The sequence below is a fragment of the Bison bison genome, unplaced genomic scaffold (genome assembly GCF_000754665.1).
Source record: "Bison bison bison isolate TAMUID 2011002044 unplaced genomic scaffold, Bison_UMD1.0 scf7180017864270, whole genome shotgun sequence".
Lineage (NCBI taxonomy): Eukaryota > Metazoa > Chordata > Mammalia > Artiodactyla > Bovidae > Bison > Bison bison.
Window position 1 is genome coordinate 5,207,046 of NW_011494842.1, and position 24,426 is coordinate 5,231,471.

The 24,426-nt window shown below is 43.8% G+C and overlaps 2 protein-coding genes and 1 pseudogene across 5 annotated transcripts in view; 1 reads left to right on the forward strand and 2 right to left on the reverse strand.

Moving 5' to 3' along the window:
* LOC104994878 (rano class II histocompatibility antigen, A beta chain-like) overlaps nt 1–849 on the reverse strand; it is an 8,506-nt gene extending 7,657 nt beyond the window's left edge. The window contains exon 1 of one of the 2 annotated variants that reach the window (XM_010848568.1): nt 708–849. In XM_010848568.1, coding sequence (XP_010846870.1) covers nt 708–810 — 103 coding nt within the window. In that variant the 5' untranslated portion in view covers nt 811–849. The remainder of the gene's footprint in view (nt 1–707) is intronic. The other variant, XM_010848567.1, reaches the window with a different exon arrangement.
* Nucleotides 850–9,340: 8,491 nt separating this feature from the next.
* LOC104994880 (HLA class II histocompatibility antigen, DO beta chain) lies at nt 9,341–18,143 on the reverse strand. Of its 3 annotated transcripts, none has more exons than XR_826000.1 (6): nt 17,979–18,143; nt 11,881–12,150; nt 11,154–11,435; nt 10,398–10,580; nt 10,117–10,148; nt 9,341–9,959 (listed from the first exon to the last, which is right to left on the reverse strand). XR_826000.1 is itself a non-coding variant. In XM_010848570.1 (6 exons), the coding sequence occupies exons 1-6, from the start codon at nt 18,067–18,069 to the stop codon at nt 9,930–9,932; spliced, it is 813 nt and encodes a 270-aa protein (XP_010846872.1). In that variant the 5' UTR covers nt 18,070–18,143; the 3' UTR covers nt 9,341–9,929. The 3 variants fall into 3 exon arrangements, 2 of the variants coding, with proteins under 2 accessions (XP_010846872.1, XP_010846871.1); XM_010848570.1 differs by having other exon boundaries at nt 10,398–10,508; nt 11,881–12,147; XM_010848569.1 differs by having other exon boundaries at nt 10,398–10,508.
* Nucleotides 18,144–21,178: 3,035 nt separating this feature from the next.
* Nucleotides 21,179–24,426, forward strand: part of LOC104994991 — a 3,557-nt pseudogene continuing 309 nt past the window's right edge.

The window sequence follows — 24,426 nt, forward strand, 5'->3', positions numbered from 1 at the left end:
CATGTCCGACTCTTAGTGACCCCATGGACTGCAGCTTACCAGGCTCCTCCATCCATGGGATTTTCCAGGAGAGAGTACTGGAGTACGCAGTAAATATTAATTCTCTTTTCTCACTAGTCTCACAGCCCTATTCCGCAGCAATATGGATTCAGGGTTGTACATAAACTCAGAATTAGTGACAATCGTTGCCTGGACCCTTCCCATTTCTCCTCTCAGACCTGACAAAGGGCCTGAGGACCTGCAGCTCGCACTCAAGGAGCTCACCCTCTTCAGAGAGTGAAGCTGCAGAGACTAAAGCTGTCTCGAATTTCTCCAACCTTCAGTCAGAGCGGACATAAACACCCCTCACCCCAAAGAGTTACCTAGGACAGTAAATCCTTGCCACTGACTCTCTGAGCAGTCTTAACACTTCTTGTTTTGCCTGGCCTCTGGTGTAGAAATGGACTTTCTCTTTTTCTGCCGGAACTCTGCGATCCCAAAATCTTTTCCCTGAGAGACACTAGCCTTCCTCCAAATGCAGAGGTTGAAAAAAGGAACCTAGCAACATTCTTTTTTCTGAAGAGGAGAACCCTGGACCTTGATAGAAGCTCTTCTAAATTCTCCCTGCGATTTGGCCAGAGTGCACTGCATCCAACCCTAAACCAAAGAGACATCGGAGGTTAATTCCCAGATTGGAGAGCTCTGAAAAGCAGCCGTCGAGCACTTACTCGGAGCGTCTCTGCAGTGAGCCTCGGGGATCCTCAGCACCAGGAACACAGCCATCACCATTCCAGCCACAGTCCCGGGGTTCCTGGGGATGGTCACCCTCATCTTTCCAGCCTTGAAACAGAAATGGTGTAAGGGAAGCTCTGGCAGTCACCGCAGCTGCTACCAATGGACCCGACGCTTCACTTTGCAGAGCAGGAAAATGAGGAAACCTGTGAACTTTAGGATTGGACAGCGCCTAGGCGAAAGGCCAATCAATCCGCTGACTTGGGATCTCATGTGTCTCTGGGTGAACACCTTCAAAGAAAGTTCTCCATTCAAAAAGTATTCATACACCGTTGATAGGTACCCATCACTAGGTCATCACCAAAACCCACTGAACTGGGTCGCTGAAAACGTGTTTGGAGACTCTAGGAACCAGAAAAGGAAAGTGAATTGGCGTATTTCTTCTTGGGACATTTTTTCAACTTTTCTGGTTCTCATATTCAAGGTTTGACTGTATGGAGGTAGAAAGAAATGAAATGATATTCCTTGGAAAAGAAGATAATTGTCTAAAAGCTGTTCACTACCTTCCTTGACTTATGAGACACCATGAGATATGACATAAAACAACAGATTTTGAGGAAAATGTACTTGTATCAAAAGGATGAACTCTGTAACTGTATAGCTCAGGGAAATTCTACTCAATGCTCTGTGGTGATCTAAATGGGAAGGAACCCCAAAAAAGGGGATAAATGAGTATGTATGGCTGATTCACTTTGCTGTACAGTAGAAACTAACGCAGCATCATAAAGCAACCATACTCCAATAAAAATTAATTTTTAAAAATAATAGAATAAAACATAGAAAAAAGGTTTTAAATTTTTCAAAATTAAGAAGAAGACAAACTATCTAATGAGGACTTGCAAATGAATTATAACATAATTTCATACGAGAAGTATTATGCTACCATTGAAAATTATAATGTAGAGTTATTTGACATGCTGTAGAGTAAAAGAAATCATCTTACAACAAATAGACTCTGTGACCTTCAACAAATTATATAATCTCTAGTAGAGATCTTTTTTTTGAAGTAGTATTGGTTGATAACATTATGTAAGTTCTCACCTAAACCCCATCCACAGACCCACCACCACTCACCCCAGAGCCCACTGGGGAAGCAGAGACATCTGTATGCTGCCTGTCCCTGGGGGCCATACAGGAGCCACTCTACCCTGGAGGCAGAGCCTCGTTTACTGAACCACCAGGGAAGTCCCCAGCCTTTGTTCGTACACTTTTTGATGATGGCCACACTGATCAGTGTGAGGTGATACTTCATTGTAGTTTTGATTTCTAATTCTCTGATGATTAATGACGCTGAGCATCTTTTCATCTACTTTTTGGCCATCTGTATGTCTTCTTTGGAGCAAGAAAATATTTTGATTCTGGGTAGTCCTTGTAATGATCCTGTTTGGCAACGAGTATAGACAGAGGGGCTTTCCTGATGATTCAGATGATAAAGAATCTGCCTACAATGCGGGAGACCCAGGTCGAGAAGATCCCCCGGAGAAGGGATTGGCTACCCACTCCAGTGCTCTTATCTGGAGAGTTCCATGGATGGAGGAGCCTGGTGGGCTACAGTCCACGGGGTTGCAAAGAGTCGGACATGACCGAGCGACTAACACACTTTCATAGACAGATGTGGACCTGGAAATAAAGACTGAGAAGGAAAAGCAGTGGATATGGACCGGAGGAGTGGAGAGCAGTCAAGAGAGACTCCTCTGGTGAGCACATCTATGAAAGGCCAGTTTTATGAGTTTCAGAAGTTTGTTGAGGACAAGCACTAACTTCTTTTGCCAGCATCTCAGAATCTTTGCTCTATGGGTAGACTTCAGTGTCACCATCAGAATCTTCTCCTATTGGAGAACCCAATGTCTTGTTTTGTATCTAATCTGGAAACCAAGAATTATGATGAAATTGTTCTGTGATTTTATTTCTGCCAACCTCAGCAATCTTAGGTATTCTCCAATCCACTGTCTCCTTTCCTGGTGGTTTAGTCATTAAGTCGTGATCGTCTTCATTAGCATCTACTAATTAATCAATTTCTTTGCAATATTTTTGAAGTTTGCACATTTTTCACCCATACCATCTTTGGGCAACCAGTTGCGTTAATTTTGCCAATCGTATCTAGAGAACTCTTCTGTCATACCTTTCCTCTTTCAAATTACAAAGTGAAAGTGAAACAGGTATTCTCTTTTTCACTTTGCAGAAACTAATGAAGAAACTGAATTAGTAGATGTTTCCAAATTTGTAAAAATTGATATACACCCTAGAGGCCAGTTGTTATGAACAGCAATGGACAGGCTATGTACTACAGAATGGCCTGTGTTACTTTTACTAGAATAGATAACGGCTTCAATTTTTTATATGACTATCAAAAAGAGAAATGTGTTTCTTTTTCTAATCTCATCTGTGTGCCTGAATTTTTTGACTTCCTACTCTCACTGAATCAACATTTATTGAGTAGCCCTGTTCTAGGCACCGGGAATCCATCAGTGGTGGGGAAGAAGAAAGAATTCCTTGTCTCCTGAAGCTCAGTTCTAGCAGGACTGCCTCCATTATACTCTGAAAAATGCGTGGGTTGAACTGGATCATCACTACTGTCCCTTCTAGGTCTTAGAGCCTGCGATGAGGTGACATCTCGTGGTGACTGGGGAGCTGGTCAGTGCCCTGAGGTCACAGAACAGTCAGTTTGCCAAATGGACTTGCTTCTTGTTGACTCGAGTTATAATAAACCAGATTTGGGTTTGTATCTACAAGATCCTTTTATAGAATATTAAATTCAATGTGTCCTTCACCCAGATCTGTACCGATACAGCTGCAGACTTCCTCTGTAAGGTCGGTGACAGCAAGAATTAGGAACAGTAGCCTAAGGATGGAAGGAAGGATACAGGCCGTGAGGGGACAGAAACACAGGGCTTCTCTGGCTGGACTGGAAAGCACCTCATGACCTCTTTTCCCTTCCATGAATTTCCATGTCCCCCATTGCTCCGTTCAGAGCCTTGCAGACAGAGGTAATACGAGAAAAAGGAGATGCGGAGGCTAGTGCGGAAATCCCCTTAGAAAATGTCAGATTTCCACGGGGATTCCCTCCATGAACTTGGAGAGTTCGGTTCAGTTCAGTCAGTCAGTCGTGTCTGACTCTTTGCGACCCCATAGACTGCAGCACACCAGGCCTCTCTGTCCATCACCAACTCCCAGAGTTCACTCAGACTCATGTCCATTGAGTCGGTGATGCCATCCAACCATCTTATCCTCTGTCATCCCCTTCTCCTCCTGCCTTCAATCTTTCCCAGCATCAGGGTCTTTTCCAGTGAGTCAGTTCTTCGCATCAGATGGCCAAAGTATTGGAGTTTCAGCTTTAGCATCAGTCCTTCCAATGAATATGTAGGACTGATTTCCTTTAGGATGGACTAGTTGGATCTCCTTGCAGTCCAAGGGACTCTCAAGAGTCTTCTCCAACACCACAGTTCAAAAGCATCAATTCTTCGACGCTCAGCTTTCTTCACAGGCCAACTCTCACATCCATACATGACCACTGGAAAAACCATAGCCTTGACTAGACAGACCTTTGTTGGCAAAGTAATGCCTATGCTTTTTAATATGCTGTATAGGTTGGTCATAACTGTTCTTCTGAGGAGCAAGTGTCTTAATTTCATGGCGGCAGTCACCATCTGCAGTGATTTTGGAGCTCAGGAAAATAAAGTCTGACACTGTTTCCACTGTTTCCCCATCTATCTGCCATGAAGTGATGGGACCAGATGCCATGATCTTCATTTTCTAAATGTTGAGTTTTAAGCCAACTTTTTCACTCTCCTCTTTCACTTTCATCAAGAGGCTCTTTAGTTCTGCCATTTTCTGCCATCTGCATATCTGAGGTTATTGATATTTCTCCCAGCAATCTTGATTCCAGCGTGTGCTTCTTCCAGCCTAGCGTTTCTCATGATGTACTCTGCATAGAAGTTAAATAAGCAGGGTGACAATATACAGCCTTGACGTACTCCTTTCCTATTTGGAACCAGTCTGTTGTTCCATGTCCAGTTCTAACTGTTGTTTCCTGACCTGCATACAGATTTCTTAAGAGGCAGCTCAGGTAGTCTGGTATTTCCATCTCTTTAAGAATTTTCCAGAGTTTGTTGTAGTCCACACAGTCAAAGGCTTTTGCATAGTCAATAAAGCAGAAATAGATGTTTTTCTGGAACTCTCTTGCTTTTTCCATGATCCAACGGATGTTGACAATTTGATCTCTGGTTCCTTTGCCTTTTCTAAATCCAGCTTTAACATCTGGAAGTTCACAGTTCACATACTGTTGAAGCCTGGCTTGGAGAATTTTGAGCATTACTTTACTAGCATGTGAGATGAGTGCAAATGTGTGGTAGTTTGATCATTCTTTGGCATTGCCTTTCTTAGGGATTGGAATGAAAACTGACCTTCTCCAGTCCTGTGGCCACTGCTGAGTTTTCCAAATTTGCTGACATATTGAGTGCAGCACTTTCACAGCATCATCTTTCAGGATTTGAAATAGCTCAACTGGAATTCCATCACCTCCACTAGCTTTGTTCGTAGTGATGCTTCCTAAGGCCCACTTGACTTCGCATTCCAGGATGTCTGGCTCTAGGTCAGTGATCACACCATCATGATTATCTGGGTTGTGAAAATCTTTTTTGTACAGTTCTTCTGTGTATTCTTGCCACCTCTTCTTAATATCTTCTGCTTCTGTTAGGTCCATATTATTTCTGTCCTTTATTCCCCATCTTTGCATGAAATGTTCCCTTGGTATCTCTAATTTTCTTGAAGACATCTTTAATCCTTCCCATTCTGTTGTTTTCCTCTATTTCTTTGCACTCATCACTGAGGCAGGCTTTCTTATCTATCCTTGCTATTCTTTGGAACTCTGCATTCAGATGGGTATATCTTTCCTTTTCTCCTTTGCCTTTCACTTCTCTTCTATTCACAGCTATTTGTAAGGCCTCCTAAGACAACCATTTGCCTTGTTGCATTTCTTGAACTTGGAGAAAACCAACTTAAATTCCACTGCGATCGCCACTGGCTGTAGGAGTACCACATCACATTTTCAGAGCAGCTACCCATGGTTGCCTAAGCAAAGCCAACTCGGGTTTAAGATGATTACATTGGAAATAAAAGCAAAAATAAACAAATGGGACCTAATTAAAATTAAAAGCTTCTGCACAACAAAGGAAACTATAAGCAAGGTGAAAAGACAGCCTTCAGAATGGGAGAAAATAATAGCAAATGAAGCAACTGACAAAGAACTAATCTCAAAAATATACAAGTAACTCCTACAGCTCAATTCCAGAAAAATAAACGACCCAATCAAAGAATGGCCCAAAGAACTAAACAGACATTTCTCCAAAGAAGACATACAGATGGCTAACAAACACATGAAAAGATGCTCAACATCACTCATCAGAGAAATGCAAATTAAAACCACGAGGTACCATTTCACGCCAGTCAGAATGGCTGCGATCCAAAAGTCCACAAGCAATAAATGCTGGAGAGGGTGTGGAGAAAAGGGAACTCTCTTACACTGTTGGTGGGAATGCAAACTAGTACAGCCACTATGGAGAACAGTGTGGAGATTCCTTAAAAAACTGGAAATAGAACTGCCATATGACCCAGCAATCCCACTGCTGGGCATACACACCGAGGAAACCAGAATTGAAAGAGACACGTGTACCCCAATGTTCATAGCAGCACTGTTTATAATAGTCAGGACGTGGAAGCAACCTAGATGTCCATCAGCAGACGAATGGATAAGAAAGCTATAGTACATATACACAATGGAGTATTACTCAGCTATTAAAAAGAATACATTTGAATCAGTTCTAATGAGGTGGATGAAACTGGAGCCAACTATACAGAGTGAAGTAAGCCAGAAAGAAAAACACCAATACAGTATACTAATGCACATATATGGAATTTAGAAAGATGGTAACGATAACCCTGTATGCAAGACAGCAAAAGAGACACAGATGTATAGAACAGTCTTTTGGACTCTGTGGGAGAGGAAAGAGGGTGGGATGATTTGGGAGAATGGCATTGAAACATGTATAATATCATATAAGAAATGAATCACCAGTCCAGGTTTGATGCAGGATACAGGATGCTTGAGGCTAGTGCACTGGGATGACCCAGAGGGATGGTACGGGGAGGGAGGTGGGAGGGGGGTTCAGGATGGGGAACACGTGTACATCCGTGGCGGATTCATGTTGATGTATGGCAAAACCAATACAATATTGTAAAGTAAAAAAATAAATAAATAAATAAACATCTTCGAGTAAAAAAAAAAAAAAGATGATTTCATTTCTGAACTTTTCTCAACGGAAATTTTATTTGATGGTTAATCTAGCATTGTGACCATTTCCCTCACCTGGACGTGAAACCTAGCCTTCTTTCAGCTCATCCCTGGTTTGCCGAGGATGCTACGGTTGAGATTGTTCTGTCCCCAAAAGCCCACCCACATAAGACCTGTGACTGCCTCTCTCGCCTTATTACCTTCCACTCCCAAGCACACTGTGGAGCCCAATCCTAAGAGGTCACCGTTAAAATCCTTGAGTTTATGAGACTACAAACAATACTTTATCTTGGACACTAGTAAATCAAGGGGAAGAATTCAACTTTGATCTTTTCTTTCCACAGTACCATGTGGCAAACCACTCCTCAGCAAAGGGAAGGATCTCTTTACAGAAGCAGCAATGCATGTAAATGAAGAAGGGATGATAGAATTAGCTCATCCCCTATCTACATTCAGTTCAGTCAGTTCAGTCTCTCCGTCGAGTCCGACTGTTTGTGACCCCATGGACTGCAGCACACCAGGCCTCCCTGTCCATCACCAACTCCAGGAGCTTACTCATTTCTACATTTCCCAGGGAATTAATTGATCCAGGCAATGGTTACTAACTTCACTGGAGAGACAAGCAGGGTGTGTGTCTCATGGTGAGGTCACAGCACCACCTATGGACGTTTCAGAGGAATGACATCTAAGTCTAATCCAACCTCTTCAAGCAGATGCTGATGTGCAAGACCTGCAGAGGACAGAGGGACATGGCAAACGGCACCGGCTGTCTCAGTCAGCAAATCCAGACTGCAGACAACTGTGTGGGCCAAGAGCTCAGGAACGCCACCGTGCTAGTCATAGGAACAGAAAGGGATGGAGGAGAAACCTGTAAATGTGAATAAACATAAATGACAACACATTCGACTCAGTTCCAATAAGATGGGTGAACCTAGAGCTTATTATACAAAGTGAAGTAAGTCAGGAAGAGAAAGACAAATATCATATATCAACGTATATACATACGGAATCTAGAGCCATCCATTCTCGTGGCACTGATGAAGCAACGCAGACGCAGACAGAGGAAAGACACAGAGCCGGGAGGAGAGGGCGGGATGAGCTGAGGCAGCAGCGCTGGAGCATGCGCACTGCCGCGTGTGAAATTAGAGAGCCGGGGGACTTGCTGTATGACCCGTGACCTCGAATCAGGGCTCTGTGACCACCCAGAGAGCTGGGATGGGGAGGGGGGTGGGACGGAGGTTCACGCTGGAGGGGACATACCTATATTCGTGGCTGATTCATACTGATGTATGGCAGAAACCAACACAATATTATAAAGCAATTATCTGGTTAAAAATAAAGAAATTTAAATCTTTAAAGAGACACCTAAGCTAGATGTCCAAAAATTTATACTTGAGTAAATAGACCACCAAGAAATTTTTTAAAGTAGTTGTTATAATGGTCCCGGAGAAGGCAAAGGCACCCCACTCCAATACTCTTGCCTGGAAAATCCCATGGATGGAGGAGCCTGGTAGGCTGCAGTCCATGGGGTCACTAGGAGTCAGACAGGACTGAGCGACTTCATTTTCAGTTTTCACTTTCCTGCATTGGAGAAGGAAATGGCAACCCACTCCAGTGTTCTTGCCTGGAGAATCCCAGGGATGGGGGAGCCTGGTGGGCTGCCGTCTATGGGGTTGCACAGAGTCGGACACGACTGAAGTGACTTAGCAGTCAGTCAGTTATAATGGTCCAGATATGATTACTTTTTTTTAATTTAATTTACTCTTTTAAAATATTTATTTATTTGTTTGTCTGCAATGGGTCTTAGCTGTGGTTCATAGGATCTTGTTCAGTTGTGGTGTGCAAACTTAGTTGCAGTATGTGGGATCTAGTTCCCCGACCAGGGCTTGAATCCAGGCCACCGCTGTGGGAGCAGAGTCTTAGCCACTGGACCACCAGGGATAACTTTTGCAAATTTTATTGAGTCATAGTGGATGTACAATATTGTGTTAATTTCTGCTGCACAGCCAAGTGATTCATTTGTATATATTCTTTTCCATTATTGTTTATCCCAGGATACTGAATATAGTTCCCTGTGCTAAAGAGTAAGACCTTTTTATTCCTCCGTCTTGTGTATAATAGTTGGCAAACGTATAATTCCCTTTGAGAAGAGGGAGGAGGAGCTTTGATTGGCCCTCAGCAGAGAGACTTCTGCAGCAGCTGGAAAAGTTCTACTTCTTGAACTGGGTATTGATTAAAAGGGTTTTGTCTTAAGTCATGTATTAAATAACACATTTTACGTGGTTGTTGGTACCTCGGTTTTATTTTAAAGGAAAAAAAGACTTTAAAAATCAATGAAACCGGGACTTTTCCAGTGGTCCGGGGGTGATGATTCTTCACTCCCACTGCAGGGGGCACAGGTTTGATCCCTGGTCACAGCGCTTAAGATCCCGCAGGCCTCACAGTGCAGCCAAAAACAAACAAAAAACAATGAAAAGGGAGCAGTGACTATCTGAATGCTTGTCTTCTGAAGACTGCGGGGCTGCGTTTGGAGGAGAGAAAGTTGAAGACCACGACTCAGAGGGCTAGGGCTGGACCACAGAAAAGTAAATCATCTGGGGCTGGAAGGAGCTAGGTCTTGGGGGAATTTCAGGGCACTGTCCTTGGGAATGAGGATGTGTGTAGACAAGGAGGAGGACAAAGGGCAGGAGGGTAAGAGATGCGTGATCTCAGAACACAGCACTCCAGAGTTAGTTCAGGACTCCTCCAAGATCTCACAGAATGAGACATCCTGAACATTGACCTCACAGCGTCCTTCACTTGGTCCAGGGCCACCTGACGAATCTTCAGGCTCCCAGGGAGAAGCATCAATGAGAACCTAGTGCGGCTGCTACGGTGGTGGAAGCACTGCTCTTGGGACCTGCAGGGAGAGCGATAAAGTCTTGTGAGGTCCCCACCCTCCTGGGCAAGGACTCAGCAGGCAGCGCACCCACCCAGAGCCACTTACATCTTATCCCTCCCTCTGCCAAAGGCTGGGTGAGTGATCTGGGACCCAAAGACAAGGAAGGAGACATTACCTCATTGCCAGGCAACGGAGTCTCCACACGTCCTGGAATTAAAAAAAAGAAGGAAGAAATAGAATGCATCAATTAGGATCAAAAGTGATTATCCTGAGTGGTGGGAGGTGACCCCCAATGACCCCCTGGAATGTTTCTGGCTTCAGAAAAGATTATCCCAGTGATCCCTGAGAAGTATGGTCAGCCTTCCGCTGTCACACATCTTAGACGTTAGGAAAAGTGGAAAGTGGGGGAAGCTGGAGGCGGGGGTAGGTGGCAGGGTGCTCCTCAAAACTTATTACCTTTCCGGGCCCTGATGTGGACGACAATTCCCACCAGAAAGAAGACTAGCCCGACCAGGAAGGCTGCAGCTCCACTCAGGATCTTTCTCCAAGAATATTCAGACTGAGCTCCTAAGGGAAACAGGTCTCAAAGTTGGCCAAAAGCTCCCAATATTTGGTGCTCCTTCCTGAAACTCCATCCACCTGCAATGCAGAAGACCCCAGTTCAATCCCTGAGTCGGGAAAATCACCTGGAGGAGGGCATGGTGACCCACTCCAGTAATCTTGCCTGGGAAATCCCATGGAAAGAGGAGCCTGGCTGCTACAGTCCGTGGGGTCCCAAAGAGTCGAACATGACAGTGACTAACATTTTCTCCTGAAATCCCAGGGCCCGTGCTGGACAGCAGTACAATGCTGTTCCGAGAAAGAATACATCTTTGGGTCCAAGTTTTGTACTCGTGGAGTTTCTGTTAACGATTCTGATGGCCAATAAGAATGCCCCCCTAAATCCCAAGGCCAAAGTACCAGAGGATGCGCGTTCCCAAAGCCAGAAGTGAGTGACGAGGTGATTAGACCTCCTTATTTCTTGGAAGATCCAAGGATATCTATCTGCCATGATTTTTCTCCACCCCAGCCCAACGACCCCAATTTCTATGACTCCTTCAGGTCAGAGGGAGGAGCTAGTGCTGTGGCCAAGGTGAATAGGGAGGTAACACAGGCCCTGTCCAGAGTCAGATCGACTCCAGCTGGGTCCAGAAAGTACAAGCTGGTTCTCACTCCACTCCACAGAAACAGGGCTCAGCAAGCTGGGATGGTCAACGAGGCAGGTGTAGACCTCTCCAAGCTCGGGCGTCATGGCCAGCATCACCGTCATCTGAAAGGTCCAGTCTCCATTCCTGATGAGACCAGTGGACATGATCCCCTCTCTCTGTTCCTGCCCATTCCGGAACCAGGTGACCTTGATGTCTCCTGGGTAGAAACCTGTCACCAAGCAAAGCAGCAGATTGCGGTGCTGCAGGGCTGGGGTCTTCTCCGGATACACCGTCACCTCTGGTTGTACTAAGAGGGGAGAGAAAAAATGAGAGGTGGTGAAGGAAATCCACAAAGCCAACCCCGGAGTGCCTTTAGGGGCTGTCTCTGCCCTGAATCTCTTCCCCAGATCACCCACGTGGCAACCGGAAATGTGGGGAAAGCTCACCCCCAGGACTCAGACACTGAAAGTGTCAGTGTCCGCAAGGAGGATGTGGGCTTTATCAGACACACCCACAATTTTCCTTGTGTTCAGGAAGACACTAGCCCTCAAAGGCGCCGAGAACTGGTATCTGGGACCAAGACCACAGTGACCTGACCCCTGAGGACAGAGTCACAACTGGGGACAGGTCATATATAGTCTCCCCTGCACCTGACCCTGATGGATAGATATCCTGAAGCAGGAAACTGCCCAGGACAAGGAAGAAGAGCCACGCCCAGGCTCCCACCAAGGAGACCCCAACTCCCACCTCACCTCTCCTCCCCACGGTGAAGGGTGCACCCAGATAGTAGTTGCGTCTGCAGAGCATGTCCACAGAGGCTCTACTCCTCGCCAGTATATCCGGCCGGTTGTTCCACCGCTCGGCGTCCGGCTTCCCCAGCTCCGTCAAGGCCACAAACATCCCCAAGTCGCTGTCGAAACGTGCATACTCCTCCAGGTTGAAGATGAATCTGACCACAAACCGCACCTTTTCTGTCCCATTGGTGAAGTAACAGTCAGCCTTTGCCTGGGTCACAAAATCTTCTGGAAAAACAAAAAAAGACTATGAACTAGCCCCCATCTTTAGGAAACCCATACCTGGTATATTACTATGGACCATATGGATTGGAGAGGAGGGCTTTGACCTCAGTAAATCTGACAAAGTAGCCTCTGCTCCTCTGGGCCCCACCCTGGTTCCTCTTAGCAAACAGACATCCATTCTTTAAAAAAGAAGTGGTACGCACATACAATGGAATATTCAGTTCAGTTCAGTTCAGTCGCTCAGTCTGTCTGACTCTTTGCAACCCCATGAACCACAGCACGCCAGGCCTCCCTGTCCATCACTAACTGCCAGAGTCCACCCAAACTCATGTCCATTGAGTCGGTGATGCCATCCATTTCATCCTCTGTCATCCCCTTCTCCTCCTGCCCTCAATCTTTCCCAGCATCAGGGTCTTTACAAATGAGTCAACTCTTCACGTGAGGTGGCCAAAGTATTGGAATTTCAGCTTCAGCATCAGTCCTTCCAATGAACACCCAGGACTGATCTGCTTTAGAATGGACTGGTTGGATCTCCTTGCAGTCCAGGGACTCTCAAGAGTCTTCTCCAACACCACAGTTAAAAAGCATCAAGTCTTCGGCACTCAGCTTTCTTCTCAGTCCAACTCTCACATCCATACATGACCACTGGAAAAACCATAGCCTTGGCCAGATGGACCTTTGTGGACAAAGTAATGTCTCTGATTTTTAATATGCTGTCTAGGTTGGTCATAACTTTCCTTTCAAGGAGTAAGTGTCTTTTAATTTCATGGCTGCAATCACCGTCTGCAGTGATTTTGGAGCCCCCAAAAATAAAGTCTGACACTGTTTCCACTGTTTCCCCATCTATTTCCCATGAAGTGATGGGACAAGATGCCATGATCTTAGTTTTCTGAATGTTGAGCTTTCAGCCAACTTTTCACTCTCCTCTTTCACTTTCATCAAGAGGCTCTTTAGTTCTTCTTCACTTTCTGCCATAAGGGTGGTATCATCTGCATATCTGAGGTTATTGATATTTCTCCCGGCAATCCTGATTCCAGCTTGTGCTTCCTCCAGCCCAGCGTTTCTCATGATGTGTTCTGCATATAAGTTAAATAAACAGGGTGACAACATACAGCCTTGATGTACTCCTTTTCCTATTTGGAACCAGTCTGTTATTCCATGTGCAGTTCTAACTGTTGCTTCCTGACCTGCATACAGGTTTCTCAAGAGGTAGATCAAGTGGTCTGGTATTTCCATCTCCTTCAGAATTTTCCACAGTTTATTGTGATCTACACAGTCAAAGACTTCGGCATAGTCAATAAAGCAGAAATAGATGTTTTTCTGAAACTCTCTTGCTTTTTTGATGATCCAGCGGATATTAGCAATTAGATCTGTGGTTTCTCTGCATTTTCTAAAACCAGCTTGAACATCTGGAAGATTACTCAGCCATAAAAAAGAACAAAATAACGCCATTTGCAGTAACATGGATGGACCTAGAGATTATCATGTTAAGTGAAGTAAGTCAAAGGCAAATATCATATGGTATTGTTTAAATGTGGAATCAGAAAAAAAAAAGGGTACAAATGAACTTACCTGCACAACAGAAATAGAGTACAGATATAGAAAACAAACTCATGGTCGCCAGGGGTAAGAAGGGGAGGGATAAATTGGGAGATCAGGAATGAGATATATATACTACTGTATATAAAATAGCTAACAGCAAGGACCTGCTGTACAGCATACAGAACTCTACTCAATACTCTGTAATGGCCTATATGGGGGAAAAGATAATGAAAAGAGTGGATGTATGTATATGTATAACCGATTCACTTTGCTGTTCACCTGAAACTAACACAACATTACAAATTAACTATTGCTATTGCTAAGTCACTTCAGTCGTGTCCGACTCTGTGTGACCCCATAGAAGGCAGCCCACCAGGCTCCCCCGTCCCTGGGATTCTCCAGGCAAGAACACTGGAGTGGGTTGCCATTAACTATACTCCAATAAATTTTTTTTAAAAAGAACACCCTTTCTTCTTTGAAAGAAGCCTGAGGTGCAGCCTATCAGGCCAGCCAAATAGGAGACATGTCACCCAAAGAAGCAAGTCAGAATGAGTCCAGAGACACGAACATTCATTCAACAAATATACAATCATTTGTCCAGTATGTATAGACTGTTTGTGTTTTTCCAGAAAGTGCTAAGTGTCTCCAGCCCAGGCTTGCAGAAGCCCAGACTTTTAATTCTCCTTATTATCAAGTCAAAACCAACCATCCCTGTACGGAATAGTTCAATTTTCTTGCCATTAGCAGGATCATTCTGTATATTCCTTCTGGAGTAAAATGAAAGGAAGATGGAAGTGGGGTTAAAAAAAAATGCAGAGCAGATTCACAGTAGTAGAAATTTCCCTTCTACTTTCCACTCATATGGGTTTTCTCAAGAATTTTCTCCTGTACCTTTTCCTGTGCATGATTACTCAGAGACCTCATCCCCTCTGTTGGCTCTAATAAGGTAATGACCTCATTACCTCTATCAACTTTGGGCAAAATAATATTAATTCCTGGTTTGAATATGCCTTTATCATCATCATCACCATCACTGGCCCTATATGTACAGTTCTAGTGGTTGTAATAACATGGTGATAAGGAATATAAGCTTAACTTAAACCTTCTCTGGAGCCTTTAATATTAAGCACTTCCACTGAAGAGTGAATTAAAAAATCCAAATCCAGGGATTCCCTAGTGGCTCAGTGGTTAAAAAAAAAAAAAAATCCGCCTGCCAATGCAGGAGACACGAGTTCGATCCCTGATCCAGGAAGATGCCACCCGCCGAGAAGCAACCAAGCCCATGGGCCACAACAACTGAGCCTGTGCTCGAGCGCCCGGGAGTCACAACTACTGCAGCTGCATGCCCCGGGGCCCGTGCTCGGCAGTAAGAGGAGCCACTGCCGCGAGCAGCCCATGCACAGCAACTCGAGAGTACCCCCCTGCTTGTCCCAGTTGGAGAAGGGCCCACGCAGCAATGAAGACCAAGCACTGTAAAGTAATTAAATAAATTTCTAAGAATTATTTTTAAAACTCCAAATCAAAAACAAAATCTAAATCCTTCAATATTCTGTGATAAACCATAATGGAAAAGAATATAAGACAGTATGTACATATTTATATATATATACACATATAACTGAGTCCCTTTGCCATACAGCAGTAATTAACACAACATGTAATTCAACCGTACTTCAATAAAAATAAATTTAAAGTAAATAAGTAAAAAAATAAAAATCAAACTCATTCTCCATTATGATTTTCTACTCTCAAAGTATGTTCCTAGTATTGGTAGTGATTAGTTTGAGCTCTATATTAACTTTCATACACTGTACCTCATTTCTAAATGGCTCATGTTCTCCAAAACAGTTTTAATTTTCCAAAGTTATTTAATCAATCTTCATAGGTGAGGAAAAGTGTGACTGTTTACTATGGTAAATTCATATGTTGAAATCCCAAATCCCAAGGGTGATGGAATTAGTTGGTGGTATCAGGGGAGGTACCTCAGTTGGGAGCGTGGGCTCCTGGTGAATGGGATTAGCACCCCTAGGGAAGAGGCTCCAGAGAGCGCACCAGCCCCTTCCACCACGTCAGGACACAGAGAAGGCACCAGCTCCGAACCAAGATGACAGCCTTTCCCAGGACACAACCAGGCTGGAGTCTTGATCTTGGACTCCTCAGCCTCCAGAACTTTGAGAAATAAATGTCTGTTGTTTATAAGCCACCCAATCTGTGGTATTTGTCATAGCAGTCCAAACAGACTAAGATAATGATAGCTGTCTTAAACTTGAAGATATGGGTAATTTTAAGACAGAAACTGGTACCTGGCCGTGGGCTAGGTCTCAGTTGACTGGAGTTTTAGTTCTGCATATACTGGTGTCACATAGAAACACACACTTCCACTTCCTGACCTGCTTCCCCATCAATAAAGACGGGGCTTCAGTTCACACACATCACCACCAAGGTAGAACTCAAGAGCATTTGGGTCAAGTAAGAAAAGAAGCAGAATGTGAGAAAGCAGACGTGCTGCACGTGTACAGTGGAATATTACTCAGCCACAGAAAGGAACAAAATGGGGTCATTTGTAGAGATGCGGATGGACCTAGAGACTGTCATACAGAGTGAAGCAAGTCAGAAAGAGAAAAACAAATATCAAATATTGATGCATGTCTGTGGAATTGAGAAAAAATGGCATAAATGACCTTATTTGCAAAGCAGAAATAAAGACACAGACGTAGAGAACAAACGTGTGGATAAGTGGGGAATGGGAGGTGGGGCGGGGGGATGAAACTGGGAGATTGGGATTGATGTATATACACTATTGATACTTTGTATAAAACAGAAAACTAAAGAGAACCTACTGTAGAGCACAGGGAACTTGACTCAGTGCTCTGCGGTGACCTAACTGGGAAGGAAATCCAAAAAAGAGGGGATACATGTGTGTGTATAGCTGATCCACCTTGCTCTACAGTAGAAACGGACACAACAGTGTAAACCAACTACACACCAATAAAAATTAATTTTAAAAATAAAACTTTTTTAAAAAGCAGAATGTAATTCAACACATGATGACATTTACTAATATTTTAAATACACACAAAAAACTGCTACATCTTTTCTAAAGCCACCCTGATACTTAGTTGGAATGGAAGGGAGGGAGTGAGGATAAAGAGAAGGGAGTGATGACACGGCGCTGTGAGCTCACTGGGAGAGAGAACTCCACTCTGTGCACTTAAGAACAATGCAAAAGGACTTTCAGATGGGTTGGTAGTGCAAATTAACCAGAGATGATCTCCCTGAAGAAACGGCATTTTGGCTGAGACGTGAAGGGTGATCCTGACCTCAAATGCAGACCTGCCTTCATGTCTAAGCGCAGAGGAACTGCTGGGCTGAGTGTCAGGAGGCCAACATCCTTCCTGGGTCAGCCAGACTGATCTCAAACTCAGATGAGTCTCTAATCTCCAGTTCCCTCTTTCATCTTACAGTCTAAATTAGAAAAATAATTATTTTTCAGCCAGATCTGTGTCAGAGTTTAGGTCTTACTGATTGTGTGTGTGTGTGTTGTTGCTGTTTTTGTTTAATAGAAATTATAAGCTCAGAGAGGTTTCTGTTCTCCAAGAACAATGATCTCCTCACACCCACCCTCCCCACCCCTAGGGTTTTGTTCCTCTTTTGCGTTTAACGAGACTGACGTTCAAAGGGGTTCTGTTTTTAGAATGCTGTGTCCTGTTTTCTTCTGATAAATATGTTTTTGGAATGTACTGTCACTTCACGCTTGCGTAGCTTAACTTCTCAGCTAGGCAGATACCAGTAAGCGTATGTACCTGGCAACCTGAGCACGGGCATCACACATTCAATTTCTCCTGTTTGTCCAATCGCTTGGTACAATCTGACCATGTTACAGAGGCTTAAAAATGTCCAATGAAGCAGTCAAGTCCATATGTGCATAAAGAAGCAGTCACAAATAGAAGCAGGCACAATCTTCAAACTCCTGGCTGAAGGACAGTGGCTATGTTCAGCCTGCCTCAATTTTTCCCAGTTCTCCAGATGGCCATCAATACCATAAGGACCCTGAGCAAGCAATATGTTTCCCTTTTGTTGAATCAGCGGCTCTGAGACAGGAAGTCCCTTTCCCCGCCGGTCCATTTCATGTGGTAAAGCGGGAGGGAAAGCTTTTCTGTGAGAAAAAAGAAGATTCTCTGAAGCCAGATCTGCTTCCTGTCTGGACTGGAGCCTGGACCTGTAGGGAAAGGCCTCTCTCCCCCGTGTCAATGTGTGCCTTACTTAGAAAGAAATCACTATGTTCTTACCTGGAGAATCTCTGCCTTGAGTCACAGAAGCATCCAGCCTGAGAGCCGTGGATAAGAAGGTCACCACCCAGGGAACCCAGCTAGGACTCATTCTGAAAGAAAACCAACAAGACAGGAAAATCTTCACCTCTTTAGAACGGGGCTTGGCCACACACACTCAGTCAAATATTCATGCAGAGCAGAGATGTCTTTCTGTCTACCCCGGGATTGGAAACTCCTCATCCAGATAACCAATCAAGCTAGAGGAGCTTAGTGTCATTAGGTGCTGGGTAGGATGCCTTCATAAAGCCATGTGATACCACTCCAGAATTTTTCACCTGCAGAATTACTGACTGCAGTTCAGGTCCTTGGAAACTAGACTAGGAGAAAAAAGAAAACTACTCTACAGGGTATGTGGTCTCAGAAGGACAAGGCAGATTGTTCACCGTGGATCTTTGTCATCCAGCACGGTCCCTGGCCTGCTGTGGCCAGTAGATCTCCATGATGATGCGGTGACTGACACTGCCAACAGAGAACATCTAAATGGAGACGACAGCGGACAGCATTCCGAGGCACGGGCCTTGTGAGGACTCAGGGAAAGGGCTATTGGGGAAAAAATGGAAGAGACTGAGAATTATCTGGAGAGGAGGATTTCCTATAAACCAGGAGAGGGAGGAAAAAACAAACACGGAGAGAAGCTTCTCGAAAGAATAAAATGCTGCAAAAAAATGTTTAAAAGGATAAAAAGAGAGAGTGTGGATATGTGGATATGATTCACTTTGCTGTACAGCAGTAATTAACACAACATTGTAAGTCAACTATACTCCAATAAAAATTTTAAAATATGAAAAGAGTTTGGTGTATATCTGGGAGACAATAGCTCTCATGGATTTATATTTATAATAACTTGGTGAAATCTAACATTTCTAACATTTAACATTTAGTGAATCTAAATGTTAAACTTCTTAAGCTAATAAAGGTAGATTTGAAACAATCTTTAAAGAGGATAAAAGGGAAAAAAAGCATTATTATGTTTTATAATTAATGGGGCACCAGTAGCTTTCAGTGGAACAGAGTATTAAAAGAAGAGGCAATATTTTAAAAAGGCAAAGAGTGAATTAAAATGAGAAAATGAAGGCAGTAGATGTACCAGGACTTCAGGAATTTGGGAAGTTGACATATGTGCACTGTGTTGTTATTTGTTCAGTCGCTCAGTTCTGTCCGACTCTTTGCAACCCCATGGACTGCAGCATGCCAGGATTCCCTGTCCTTCACCATCTCCTGGAGCTTGCTCACACTTATGTCCATTGAGTCAGTGATGCCATCCAACCATCTCATCCTCTGTCGTCCCCTTCTCCTCCCGCCTTTAATCTTCCCCAGCGTCAGGGTATTTTCCAAAGAGTCAGTTCTCTGCATCAAGTGGCCAAAGTATTCGAGCTTCTGCTTCAGCATCAGTCCCTCCAATGAATACTCAGGACTCATTTCCTTTAGGATGGACTGGTTGGATCTCCTTGCAGCCCAAGGGACTCTCAAGAGTCTCCTTCATTGCAGGCAGATTCTTTACTATCTGAGCCACCAGGGAAGCCCCATAAACTTCTTAATTAATGTTATTATTAGGTAGGCCAAAAAATTCTATTGATCCAAACGTATTTTGGGCCAACCCAATAGTTTCTGGTGGCTTAAAAGTGATATGTCTCTATGCTGAGGGTCAGTCACCTTTAACGTTAATACTTGTTTTTATAGCTACCTTCTGTAGTGATGAAAGTGAGCAGTGAGTAACAGTGGTTTAAAATTATTTTTTTTTCTGTGAAATTGGCTAATTTGATACGTATAAGGAATGTATGAATCTGAGTGTACTTTTAAGCTAGATTTGTACATATAAATAGAAGGTAAAAAGAATAAAATGCATTGCTTAAAAAAAGAAAGAAAAAACACTTTTTCAGACACATGATTAAAGTAGGAAGACTTGAAAAACAGGGGAATGAGGAAGTTCAAGCTGTGTGGCTTCAACAAACTTATTTTAGAACAAGACAAGATCTTCTGCTAAAAAGAAACTGGAAAAAAATATTTGATAAGTAAGGAGAGCAAGACTTCTTTTTCTCCAAAGTGATCTATAAGTGTATTATTATTTAATTTGCCTCTCAATCCATGGCCCAATATTGTGAATCCTGCAAGATGAAACAGACATGTTTCTTGTCCACGAGAAATGTAAAATTTAGGTGGAGTGACAGAGAAACAATCCACTATAATGTTAGGAAGAATGAAATGAGCTTTAAAGCTTGGGCACACATGAAAATTCGAGCAGCCTAGAAGGCGTTCATGATGAAGCTGATAAAGTTGACATTTCACACAAGTGGCCAACAGGAGATGTTATAATTCAGAATACCCAGTGCATGTGGACAATAGAGAAGAAATAAACAGTGAAACAAAAAATGTGCCAGGAATTCCTTAAAAGTTACTGTTTGGCCACAATAAATATATGTATGCCCACTAATTCACTGAGTGGGAGAAGAACACAGTAGAATTTTTTTCTTTTTCACTTCCCTAAGAGAACACACATTTTGATGGGTGTGTAAGGTGGGACTGTAATGGTAGGAGATCAGAGAGTCTGGAATACTTGAGTTATGTGTTACCGAACATGCCGAGAGGCCCTCAGCTACCCACAAATGCAATATTCTTTCCATAATGTAATAAATGCAATACTCTTACTCATAAATGTAACAGCAAATTGTAAATAAAAGGCCGGTCAAATCCCTGATGCTTTAATAGAGGGTTTTACGGTAAAGCTTCTATGAAGCATGAGACCCCAAGCAATGTTCTCATGTTTCCACTTTTACCACTGCTGCTGCTGCTGCTGCTGCTGCTGCTAAGTCACTTCAGTTGTGTCCGACTCTGTGCAACCCCATAGACGGCAGCCCACCAGGCTCCCCCATCCCTGGGATTCTCCAGGCAAGAACACTGGAGTGGGTTGCCATTTCCTTCTCCAATGCATGAAAGTGAAAAGTGAAAGTGAAGACACTCAGTCGTATCCGATTCTTTGCAACCCCATGGATTGTAGCCTACCAGGCTCCTCCATCCATGGGATTTTCCAGGCAAGAGTGCTGGAGTGGGGTGCTATTGCCCTCCACTAACCAGCTGTAAATCCTGAAGGACTAGAACTTCCAAGCACATGAAGTGTAGGAAGAAGAAAGATAGCGGGTCACAAAGGAACTCTGTTGAAGATGGTGGAAATAATGTTCCAGAAAAGAAAGGCGAAACGTGGAGGTTCCCCAGAGTTGAAGGAGAATGGGCAGCGCGTCCCTGTACCTCAGCTCGAGGGTGATTCGCAGGAGCAGTTCATGGGACACCTGGATCTGCAGAGAAAACCTCTGGTGTTGAAAGGAATTGATTTGGGAGCATGTACAAGCAAATGGACAGAGGACTTCCCTGGTGGCTCAGATGGTAAAGCATCTGCCTACAGTGTGGGAGACCCAGGTTCTATCCCTGGGCCTGGAAGATCCCCTGAGAAGGAAATGGCAACCCACTCCAGTACTCTTGCCTGGAGAATCCCATGGATGGATGAGCCTGGTAGGCTACAGTCCATGGAGTCACAAAGAGTCGGACACAACTGAACGACTTCACTTTCACAAGCAGATGGACAGTGGATCACCTAAGCCAAATCAGAAGGAGAGAAGTGAAGAGTCATGTTGGTGCAGTTGCCCCATGGACTTTCTTAAACTTTTAGCAAGCTGGTACAGAGGGCAACTGAAGAAAACCATAAGGAATTCTTTATATCAGAGGATCTACTGTACTTCATGCTTTGTGGATCCACTTTTTACTACAAGCATATATAGAGACATTTCTTCATAAGGCCACCAGAGAGCATTAATAGAAAAGACTGAGAAGGACGACCTAGGATCACTTGGGAAAGAACCTAGAAAGGATCTTGCAAATATCAGAAAGCAATTTCTGCAATATTGAGTTTCCAAAATTCTTCAAAGAATGGTTCTTTTCCAGTGCTTTTCAAATTAAGCTCACCAAAGGTACAACTTTGGATCCACTATAATGTAATGGATAACTTCTCAATACAAGTAACAGTGGAAAAAATGCATTATACTATTCAGTCTTCAAGATGCCCAATATTTATAATTAACAGGTATTAAATCAGAAGTGTCGAACATAGATAACCCAGACTTATCTAAATATCTACTGTTTTCCAAGGCTAGGTGGTACAAATGTTCCCTTAAAGCTGGAGATGTATTGTTCATTCTTGCTTTATGATTTCATAATATAATTTCTGAAGAGTTTGGAGTGAGGGTGAATGTCTTTTGGAAGCAACTTCCCTCTGAATGCTATGGTAAAATGGATACTGCCGAGGTCCAGCCCCAGCTGATCCAGGGTGTTCGAAGGGGAGATGGCTTCGGCGAGTTCACTGGGTATACTGGCTTTAATTAAATATTAATTAGAGATATAAAGAGTAATAGAATAAGGATAGCTCATTAGGAAAATTCAGTGGAGAAAAGAGGCTGAGTAGCTTGGTTTACGCGGGAAACCAATAAAACTTCAAGACAAGAAGCTTGCACCACTTATGTAGGCCGCAGGCGTCCTTCCGTTCTCCCAAAGGAGAGGAGACACTGAGGCCTCCCCGGTCGGATCTTAGAAGCCCAGGCAAAGTTAGTAAGCTTGGCGGGCTCTGTGCTCCAGATGGAAACTCAGCCAGAGTTTGAGAGAGAGAGAGACATGGGGAGACCAGTATTTGGAGGAACTGATCCCAATTCTTTATTTTCCAGAGTCTGTTTTTATACACTGAGGTGTTATACAAAAGTCACGTGGGGACAGCAGTCCTGACTTTTATCAAAGTCAGGTGCTTCATACAAATGTATACAGAGGTCTTAGGGGTGTTACATCATCTTCTGGCCAGGGGGGCCTGCTGACAATTTATGACCCTCTCCTTGTGATAGCAGTCAGTCAACCAGAACACTTATTTCTCCAGGGGTGATTATTTTTGAAACAGACGCCACCTTCTGAAGGTACCAGATAAAGTTACATTCCTATAGGGTGAGGGTGTAGTGGGTTTTAATTAAGGAAAGAATTTGCTTAGCCTAAGGTCTAACGTGATTAATATCAAAGGTTAATACATATTTCTTCTATATATTCATTAATGGCAGGGGATGTGGAGACTTAGAAGTAAACATTGGCTCAACAAATGAAAAACCCTTCACCAATACAGTTTCTAATCAGCCCACTATACTTATACTAATAGTTTTCTAACTTCTCTAAAGAACCTGTTTTTAGAAGGTTTAAAGTATCTCGTGCCTCTCATGGTTGGGAAGCTGTGAGCAATCACATGTGGCCAGACAAGCCTGTAAGGCAGGCTAGAGAACCTTCAGAGGAGATTGTAGGTTGAAACACTCCTATCACGCCCAGGAATTATTATTAACTGGAGCTCTAAGTTAACTCCTTCTCTGAAAGAGGTGGTGGGGGACAGCCCCATGTAAAGTCAGAGGTGTAGGTGAGAGCACAAAGTAGTAAAGTAGGCAGACTCTGGTTTTCGAGGTAGATGCTCGAGAATTTCCAGGGGGACTCCTGAGGCTCGATCCTGCCTTTGCGTATGTCGAGCCTCCTTCCTCATGACCTTTGCCACGGGTGGAGGTCCTCACGCCGGCTCCCTGAAGGATACCTATGGAAACAAAGATCCTACAGCAGCATCAAGAGCTGCACAAATTTTGGACAGAGCCTTCAGTTCAGTTCAGTTCAGTTCAGTCACTCGGTCGGTCCGACTCTTTGCGACCCCATGAATCGCAGCACGCCAGGCCTCCCTGTCCATCACCAACTCCCGAAGTTCACTCAAACTCATGTCCATCAAGTCAGTGATGCCATCCATGCAGCCATCTCATCCTCTGTTGCCCCCTTCTCCTCCTGCCCCCAATCCCTCCCAGCATCAGAGTCTTTTCCAATGAGTCAACTCTTCACATGAGGTGGCCAAAGTACTGGAGTTTCAGCTTCAGCATCAGTCCTTCCAATGAACACCCAGGACTGATTTCCTTTAGAACGGACTGGTTGGATCTCCTTGCAGTCCAGGGGACTCTCAAGAGTCTTCTCCAACACCACAGTTCAGAAGCATCAATTCTTCGGCGCTCAGCTTTCTTCACAGTCCAACTCTCACATCCATACATGACCACTGGAAAAACCATAGCCTTGGCTAGATGGACCTTTGTTGGCAAAGTAATGTCTCTGCTTTTGAATATGTTATCTAGGTTGGTCACAACTTTCCTTCCAAGGAGTAAGCGTCTTTTAATTTCCTGGCTGCAATCACCATCTGCAGTGATTTTGGAGCTCAAAAAATAAAGTCTGACACTGTTTCCACTGTTTCCCCATCTATTTCCCATGAAGTGATGGGACCAGATGCCATGATCCTAGTTTTCTGAATGTTGAGCTTTAAGCCAACTTTTTCACTCTCCTCTTTCACTTTCATCATGAGGCTTTTGAG

What these genes read in the sequence shown, in the direction of transcription:
- LOC104994880 (XM_010848569.1), bottom strand. Translation starts at nt 18,069, where the DNA reads ATGAGTCCTAGCTGGGTTCCCTGGGTGGTGACCTTCTTATCCACGGCT. An exon ending in TCAAGGCAGAGATTCTCCAG is followed by an intron (nt 12,151 to 17,978) that starts GTAAGAACATAG and finishes TTGTTTTTCCAG; the next exon opens with AAGATTTTGTGACCCAGGCA. An exon ending in CTTCACCGTGGGGAGGAGAG is followed by an intron (nt 11,436 to 11,880) that starts GTGAGGTGGGAG and finishes CTCCCCTCTTAG; the next exon opens with TACAACCAGAGGTGACGGTG.